This window comes from Cricetulus griseus, chromosome 4 (genome assembly GCF_003668045.3).
Source record: "Cricetulus griseus strain 17A/GY chromosome 4, alternate assembly CriGri-PICRH-1.0, whole genome shotgun sequence".
Taxonomy (NCBI): Eukaryota; Metazoa; Chordata; class Mammalia; order Rodentia; family Cricetidae; genus Cricetulus; species Cricetulus griseus.
In genome coordinates, this window is record NC_048597.1 from 2861044 (window position 1) to 2870732 (window position 9689).

The window sequence follows — 9689 nt, forward strand, 5'->3', positions numbered from 1 at the left end:
AATAATAGACAAAGGCAAACATTAGTTCTTTTTAAGAAGACAAAGGTGCATTTCTTTTTAAGTCATCAAATTAAGTTGGCTCCTTGACTCGCCTGAATTACATAAGACGATTCCAGGGAGGAAGAAAGGACTCAGCATTAAGAATGGAATCCCTGCTTTTCCCCTGCCACCGCCTAGTTTCAAAGGCTGTGTTCAAGATTCGGCCTCACCCATAATCCACCGCCATGGCCGAGGAAGGCTTTGCTGCTGGAGGTGTAATGGACGTCAGAACTGCACTTGAAGAGGTGCTGAAGACCGCCCTCATCCACGATGACCTAGCACGCGGCATCCCCGAAGCTTTAGACAAGCGCCACGCCCATCTCTGTGTGCTCGCGTCCAATTGTGATGAGCCCATGCATGTCAAGTTGGTGGAGGCCCTTTGTGCTGAGCACCAGATCAACCTAGTTAAGGTTGATGACAATAAGAAACTAGGGGAACGGGTAGGCCTCTGTAAAACTGATCGAGAGGGGAAGCCACGGAAGTGGCGGTTGCAGTTGTGTAGTCCTTAAGGACTATGGCAAAGACTCTCAGGCCAAGGATGTCATCAAAGAGTACTTCAAGTGCCAGAAATGAATAAATAAAAATTTTGGATCATTAAAAAAAAAAGAATGAAATCCCCATTTGGGTGGGGGGAAGAGAGTGGTGAGGGCCACAAAGCCAAGCTTCCCCTCTTCCTTGTTCCTCTGCACTTCTCCTGGCTTCTGTCCAGACGCCCTTGAAATGCCGCAGCCTATGGTACCTTTTCCTAGACCGTCCTTCTCTGCCACGGTGGGAACCTGATAACCAGCATGAATGGAAAGATTCAGGGGTGATGGAGAGTGGGAACCAGAGGAGGTGGGAAGGCTGGCAAGAAATCCCTTCCTGGGTGAGGGCATGGAAACGGGGCCGGGGGGCTATGTTCAACATACAATACATACCTGTAAGAAAGTTTGTAGAGACAAGTCAAGCAACACACCATCATATAGCACAGAAACATGATTCTACCAATGATGGACCACATACGATGATGGGCCTTGAAGAACTCGGCACTGAGTGGTACTGTGTCCATTATAACACGGTGGTGCAAGACGCCCCTCACTTGTTGATGGAGATCCTGCTTTCTTAAGCCTGCTCTGCTGTCCATTGTATAAAAAGCTGCGGCCAGAGAGGTGACACCGAGGTAGAGCTCTCTTGATGCAGACATGAGGATCTTAGTCTAGAACCCAGGAACGACGTGAGAGCCGGACGTAGCAGCTGTGTTTGTAAGTCTGACGCTAAATGGGGGCACAGGCTGACCCTGGAGCTTGCTGGCCAACCAGTGTAGATGAATTGGTGAGCCGCAGGATCAGAAAGAGACACCATCTCAAAGAACGAACAAGGAGGAGAGTAACTGAGGAAGACACTCAGCCTTTGCCCTTCACACTGCCACACCAAAGTGTACACTCGTATACACCCGCATATAGACACACACACCATACATGTGCAAAATAATTCACACTAACACATGAAAGTGCGCACTCATACACACACGTGTATATAAACACACACACACACCATACATATACACACACCATACATACATAAAATAATTCTAATTTATCAACTAACTAGTTAAAAGTATAAAATGTAGCTTGTGCAATTGTGTGCGCTCAGTACTTGCAAGGGAGGTGATGCCGTTACTGGTTATGTACGTTATACTTTATCATTACTTTGGAGTATCTTACTTATGGATAAAATGAATAAGAAGCTTGCCAGAGAGAGAGAGAGAGAGAGAGAGAGAGAGAGATGCTTCCTGCAAACTCTCTGTTCTTTCTGGGAAACAGCTTTCCGCGTTGTCACAACTTCGAACCTCACAACCTCACCAGAATGTCCAGTGGAGCCACCAGTCACTGCTGCCCTTTAAAAGGCCATTCAATACAGAGCACGCTGTCCCAGGGCCACTCACACACCTACACTCCATAGAGGCCACCATCTCAGGTTAATTAAGTAATATCCACTCCGCCACTCTCCAATTAATGCCATTTAGTCCCTAAATAAACAGAGCAATTTTATAATCACTGCAGCACACAAGCTACTTGTAATTACAGATTGATAAAACAGAGCATCTAGCCCCACATTAAGGCATTTCCGAGGGCTAGATAAACACAGTCCCGCTCAGGCGTTCGGATGAGTCTGTGGTTTGTTTTGTTGGTTTCCTTTTCCCTCCTCTCCCAGAACAAAGCAGCCTGATTTTGTGCTTTTGTTTTCCAGCTGGAGTCGGCCAAATTGGCGTCACTTTTAACAGGTCCCTGAATCACCCTGTTCCTTTCTGTCTCTGCGGTTCCATTACGTGGGACTAAGTAGGGAGGCAGGTGTAAATGCCTGCTACGCCAAGACTTTATAGGCAGCACAAACATACTCTGTCCCACACTGTCTTAGTTGCGGCTTCTATTGCTGTGATAAAACACAATGACCAAAAGCAGCTTGGGAAGGAGAGGACTCACTTGACTGACTCTTCCACAGCACTGTTCATCAACAAAGGAAGCCAGGACAGAAACGCGAGGCAGGAACCTAGAGACTGGGGTTGGTGCAGAGGCCACGGAAAAGTGCTCCTTACAGGATGGCTCCTCCTGGCTTTCTCAGCCTGCTTATGTAGGTGGAATTTTCCCATCCCAGCACCTGCTCTCAATTACCCACAGCCGCTTCCCAAAAAGCTGACGAGGAAGCTTAATATAAATTATAAATGCTCCAGCAATAGCCCAGGTTTGTTACTAACTAGGTCTTACAAGTTCACCCCTTTCTATTAATCCATGTGCTGCCCCAAGCCTCATAGACCTCTATCCCATTTGTTTGTCTGACTTGTTCTCCATCTGGCTGGCGACTCCTCTGACTCCGCCCTTCCCCATCCCGGTCATTCTTGGTTTTGCTTTCCCACCTGACTTTATCCTTTCAGCGACTGGCCAGTCAGCTTGTCTATTAAACCAGTCATAGTGACATATGTTCACACAGTGTACAGAGGATTATTCCACAGCACCGCTTAGCACCCAAGCTCAAGAGTGTCACCACCCACAGTGAGCTGGTCCCTCCCACATCACCCATCAATCAAAGAACATGTCCCACATGTTTGCCCATAAGCCAATCTAGCGGGGGCATTTTCTCAACTGAAGTTTCCTCTTCCAAAGTGACAGAACGCTAGCGAGCACACCCACCACAAAAGCTACCTAGTAGGTCAGATGGCGGGCCCTAGGGTCCCACCTCTCCTGGCAGGAGTCTGATACTGGAAGGTCACCCTCTCATCAGGATATACTTTAATCAGATACAACTGCAGGGAGCTCAGGTTTACATCTCAGGTGTCAAAACGTGCAACAAAAAATTCCATGTAGCTGTATCCCAAATATTGCATGAGTTATACTAAAAGACAAAAAAAAAAAAAAAACCCTGCTTATTTATCTGCCATTTAAACGTAACCAGGCATCTCTGTATTTTATCTGGAAACTTTGCCAGGCAGAAATCCTACCCCACATTCCTTGGAAGGCCTGTGATCTACAAGCGTCTGAATGAAATTAAATCAGAGTGATAAAAAACCACATAATTTGGAGGCTGGGGAGATGGTTCAATGAAGTTCTTGCCTGGCAAGCATGAAGACTTGAGTTTAAATCCCCTAGCACACACATAAAAGCCAGGCATGGCAATTCACTTCTATAATCCCACAACTATGAAGGCAGAGACAGGCAAATTCTGGAGTTTACCAGCTATCCAGGCTAGATAAATTGATGAACTCTGGGTTCAATGAGTGATCCTGTCTCAAAATGTAATATGAAGTGAGAGAGAAGATGGTAGAGGCTGGCCTATGACAGCACACACACACACACACACACACACGCACGCACGCACACACACACACACTTGGATAGTCCACAGACACAAAACATGCATCTATACAAGGTAGGTAGATGATAGATAGATAGATAGATAGATAGATAGATAGATAGATAGATAGATAGATAGATAATTTGATGTCTAAATGTTATAGGCTCACCCCATGCCAAGAACATTCCCATGTTTCCTTCGTCCTTATAGCCCCTAGCCTCAGATGAAGGTAGGCATTCCAGTCCTTGCTACTTTACAGTAGAAAGTAAAGACATGCAGAGATCGGATCCCTTGTGCAAGTGTCTATCAGTTCCCTTGTCCTTCACCTAAATGCAATGCAGTTCTCTGGACCATAGGGCCTTCCTCTGAAAACTTTGAGCATGTCCATGAGAAGAACCAGTAACACATACACCCTGTCAGAGCCGCTCTGTCTGGCACTGCTCGCAATAAAACAGAGACTTGAAGTCTTAGAGAACGTTGGTTAATCACCTAAGATGGATCCTATGGCCTTCAAATCCTGATCAGAACTTGGTTCCAGGTCAGAAATAGCAGGGCCCAGAGGTGAGAACCCCCAGTTTAGATGGTAGAAATATCCAGCCCACACCCACAAGCTTTCTTCCTATGGGGAACGTGTGTCCTGCTGACCTGGCTGCTGAGAAGGTTTCCGAGTGTCTCTGCAAGAAATCTCCCCAGCCCAGGGGGGCCAGGATGTTTGATGCTTCCAAAAGGAATGTCTGTGGAGCAGTCCACACACTTCCTGTAGGTGGTGACTGACAACCCTCCCACTCCCCTATGCCCAACTAGAGCTCAGAGGGCAGACCTTGTCTTTGTCCAGGGTCTTCCACGGAGCACCATGTGAAGCTCAGCTCTGATGTGCTGACTCCAACAAACAGTCATGGCTGCTATGATTATCTCCTCATGTGCAGCAGTGCCTGCTATGATGACCTCACGTGCAGCCATGGCTGCTATGATGACCACACGTGCAGCCATGGCTGCTATGATGACCACACGTGCAGCCGTGGCTGCTATGATTATCTCCTCACGTGCAGCCATGGCTGCTATGATTATCTCCTCACATGCAGCCGTGGCTGCTATGATGACCTCACGTGCAGCCATGGCTGCTATGATGACCTCACGTGCAGTGATGGCTGCTATGATGACCACAGGTGCAGCCATGGCTGCTATGATGACCTCACGCGCAGCCGTGCCTGCTATGATGACCACACGCGCAGCCATGGCTGCTATGATGACCACACGTGCAGCAGCCGTGGCTGCTATGATGACCACAGGTGCAGCCGTGGCTGCTATGATTATCTCCTCACGTGCAGCGATGGCTGCTATGATGACCACACGTGCAGCCGTGGCTGCTATGATGACCATACGTGCAGCCATGGCTGCTATGATGACCTCATGTGCAGCCGTGGCTGCTATGATTATCTCCTCACGTGCAGCCGTGGCTGTTATGATTATCTCCTCATGTGCAGCAGTGCCTGCTATGATGACCTCACATGCAGCCATGGCTGCTATGATGACCTCACGTGCAGCCGTGGCTGCTATGATTATCTCCTCACATGCAGCCGTGGCTGCTATGATGACCTCACGTGCAGCCGTGGCTGCTATGATGACCACAGGTGCAGCCATGGCTGCTATGATGACCTCACGCGCAGCCGTGCCTGCTATGATGACCACACGCGCAGCCATGGCTGCTATGATGACCACACGTGCAGCAGCCGTGGCTGCTATGATGACCACAGGTGCAGCCATGGCTGCTATGATGACCTCACGTGCAGCGATGGCTGCTATGATGACCACACGTGCAGCCATGGCTGCTATGATGACCTCACGTGCAGCCATGGCTGCTATGATGACCTCATGCGCAGTCGTGCCTGCTATGATGACCTCACATGCAGCCGTGGCTGCTATGATGACCTCACGTGCAGCCATGGCTGCTATGATGACCTCATGTGCAGCCATGGCTGCTATGATGACCTCCTCTTGCCTCTGCTTGGGGCAAAGGACCAATTCCAATGTTCCTGTCCTGAATTTCCCCAGGCTGGTGGTCACATGTGATCTGCCTGTGCACAGGGCACAAATTGGTGTGGCTATGGCTCACAGTGCATCAGCTTGTCACTTTGAGCAAGTGATGATTTACAGTCCAGATCTTCACCTTCACTGTCCTATTTCCATTGAGAACAGACACCAGGCCTGTTCATCAGAGCTTGTCTGGAAGGCAAAGGGCAAGGCACTCTAAAAATCTGCCATCCATCTGTTTTCCTGCCAAGGCAGTTGTGTGATTATGGCCACACAAAAGTTTTCTCTCAACATTGTTAAGTATCGTGCCCAGTAATCAATAGATAATTCAATCACTGATTGTGGGAGAATTTATTATGAATTTCCCAAAACCTAGATTTGAGACCAGGAAGGTCACAGAAGTCAATGCTAGAAGCTATTTCCATTTCGTAGGTGAAGAAATCGAAGCCCAAGGTAGCAGTGAACTCCCAGAACCTCACAGTCCATCACTGGCTGCAGGTTCCCAGAGCCTCTCACAGTACTCATGTCTGCCCATTTACCCCCGTCGTAGGATCAAGCAAGAGCATGAAATAACAGCAGAGGCCTCGGGCTGCCAAGCCACTTCCCTGAAGTCCTCACACTAAAAGAGAATTTCTAACTTTGCCCCAGTCCACAGGCTTCCTCCGTTGTAGGGGTGTCTACCAGGAGGAAGCACTGTGAATGTAGAGGGCAGTGTTTTCCTTTATGACAATTATTAATGGAGGTGACAGTATCAGGGACCTTCGGCAGCCCAAGAACACCAATTCTGCAAGTTCAGCCTGTAGACCAAACCCTTTGCCCAGCCTCAACTCACGGCTGGGAGGAATTACTCCCTCCCTCCCTGTTTCCTGCTCATGCTTCAGTGGAGTGAGGAATCTCATTGCATTATTATGGTGGGGTGGGGTGGGGCTGCCTATGGTAACCATGGTTACCAGGCCAAGGCCTGCACAGGTCCATCTACTTGTAGGAGGCTCTTGAGCAGCTTACAGCAGCGGCTCTCTCGGAAGTATAGCACTTTCAGATCTTCTCCCCGTCCCGGGTAAAGCCCTATCCTGGACCAAACATATGAGATAATTCTAGAAGGGGTCCCAATAATGACAAATCTTCCTGGTAATTCTGATGGCCATTATAGAGTCAGAAACACTGGATTATAAGAGGCTGAGATTTTCCTGTCACTTGATAACCACCTGAGAGCTGTCTCACTGATCTGATCCACAGAGAGTTGTAGAAAAATGGAGCACTGGCAATGAGGACAGACAGGGCATCAAACACCTGAAGAGCAAGGACAGCCCATGTCTTCCTGACAGGGAGACTGGACAAGGCTGGCCACCCTTGTAGTGGTCTTGCCTGTAACGGTGGCCCTACCTTTGGGGGTGGCTACATGCGGATGGAGGCAGAAAGAAGAAGCTTACAGCACGGTCTCCCTTGAGTCAGCCAATCAGGTAGGAAGGGCAGAGAAGCCCTTCCCAGGTTCTCAGTATTTTTCTGTGCAAGTGTTCCGCAATAAACACCCATTTATCGTTTATCTTGGGTCTAGTGAAATCTTTACACCTTCACTTCACACCCTGGCCTTCCTGTTTTCTTTCATTGATTTATGGTTCTTTGTGCATAACGTTCAACTAAGAGAACCCCCTTGGTTTCCTACTGAGACCCCATCAAGGGTGAGGAAGACCAGACACCAACAAGACAATGGATTAAGAAGAAAAGACATATAAGCAACTGGAAGTTTGCACTGCAACATCTTAGAAAGTCAGGCAAACAAAATAGAGATTTAGGTGAGAAAGAAGGGTGGGAGTTAGGCGAAACTAACTTCCGGGGAGAAGGGAGCAAGCTTTCTGCTCTGAGAGAAATGGAATGTCGTGTGATCCCCTGGGCTTGAAGGAAAACATCAGAAAACAGCTTCAAGGTCAGGGATCCACCTGAGTAGCCCTGTATTACTTAAGGGAATTGAATTCATAGCTTAAGCCTCCCTTCAAAGGGAGCATCAGGCCGAGGCTCCCTCACCAGTGGATGGTGGCAAACATGTGAGAAACACAGACCAGCTCTGTGCAAGACCCTCTAGAAAATTAAAGGGGGCAGGGGATGACACTAAGCCAGGTGATGTCACTCAAAATTATTAACCAGTGTCTACCACAAGCAGCTTTTTCCACTTTAAAAATTTTACTGCATTTTTAATTTGTGTGCATTCATTCATGGTGCTCTCACGTGTGACACAACACACTTGTGGAAGTCAGAGGACAGTTTGTAGTACTCAGTTTCTCTATTTCCATCATGTCGGTCCCAGGGACCAAACTCAGGGGGCCACCAGGCTTGGCAGCAAGCTTTACCCACTGAAATTTTTCTGCAGGCCATAAAAGAAGTAAAGCTTAAAAATAATACATTGATGGGGGAGGTCCTTCTGTGTATGTGTTTGTCTTATTGGTTGATAAATAAAGCACTGTTGGCCAATAGGGAAGCAGGATAAGTGGGACTAGGAGAGAAGATTCTGGGAAATTTAGTAGAGCATAGTGTGGCCGTGTGATCCAGGGGAAGAAAGCACGAATGCTGCCAGCATCCTCTAAGATAAGTCTTTATAAAATATAAAGATTAGTAATTATGGTTGATAACTAAGACTGAGCTAGCAAATGAGAAATCCTAGTCATTGGCCAGCAGCATTGTAATTAATAGAAGACTCTGTGTGTTATTTTGGGGCCCTAACTTGAAGGCAGAAATCAGGCAGCTGGCGGAAAGAATTATCGTTACAATATATAACTTCAAATTTAAAACTGTATGAAAACCAGAGTGCACCATGCATAATTTATCCAAAATGTGGAATAAATTCATATAAAATAATAAACTTGCATTTAAAAGCTTAAAATGTGATCATCTCCATAGACGTATGTATCCACAGACTCCAGCATCCATCCCAGAGAACAATCCTCAACAAAGAACAGGAGAAAATTGTCTCAAGTTGATGAAAATATCACAAAAATTCCTGTTAGCTTGCAAGGTGTTTAATGACCACAGCCTGGCCTTATGTCTGGGATCAGACTCAAGTCAAGAATCCCGGGTCCTGGTCCTCTTGGGGCTGGAGAGAAGGCTCAGTGGTTAAGAACACTGGCTGTTCTTCCAAAGATCCTGAGTTCAGTTCCCAGCACCCACATGGTGGCTCACAAACTTATCTGTAAGAATCCCACACTTATGTTCAACATTCCCATAGAAGTTCTGTCTAGTGTAACAAGGTGGGAAAAAAAACTAGAGACTTCTGGGATTGAAGAGGAAAATGGGAAGCTGCAAGCTCCCAGGGAGTCTGCCAGGCTTTGGTCTCAGTTGACTGTTTCAGTGAGTCTCCTCTGGTCAATCCTGCAGGGTGCTGGGAAAGTGGAAAGTATCCATCAGATGGTTTCGCTAGCAATCTGCTGCCTGTTATTGGATCTTTGATTTTGTTTTTTTTTGCTTGCTGTGCATTTTATAAATACTTGGTTTGAAATTAAAAGTATGGCTATGGCGACTTATTCTCTGGATAAAACAATTATTAAAGTAAAGGACAGTGGTCCTGTTAACCACAGGGCTAGCATAGCCTAAGGACTGTGGTATTGGTATCAGGACAAGTGAGCAATGGATTATGACAGTGGCTTCAGAACTGGACTTATGTGTAGATGTGTGGTTGAGGTGTTTGCACAGGTATGGAGGCAATCCAGTGGTGAAAGGAAAACCTTTTCATTGAGAGGTGCCAAACCATTAATTTCCTATCCACACTGAAAATAAAGAGACTATGATCTATCCACTTTACT

The 9689-nt window shown here is 47.1% G+C and overlaps 1 protein-coding gene and 1 pseudogene across 1 annotated transcript; both read left to right on the forward strand.

Moving 5' to 3' along the window:
• The first annotated feature begins 224 nt into the window (after positions 1-224).
• On the forward strand, positions 225-645 carry LOC100763318 (annotated as a pseudogene).
• Positions 646-4785: 4140 nt separating this feature from the next.
• LOC113835652 (keratin-associated protein 5-5-like) lies at positions 4786-5937 on the forward strand. The gene has a single exon (XM_027415753.1). It carries the CDS (start codon positions 4786-4788, stop codon positions 5935-5937), a length of 1152 nt encoding a protein of 383 aa, XP_027271554.1.
• The last annotated feature ends 3752 nt before the right edge of the window (positions 5938-9689 follow it).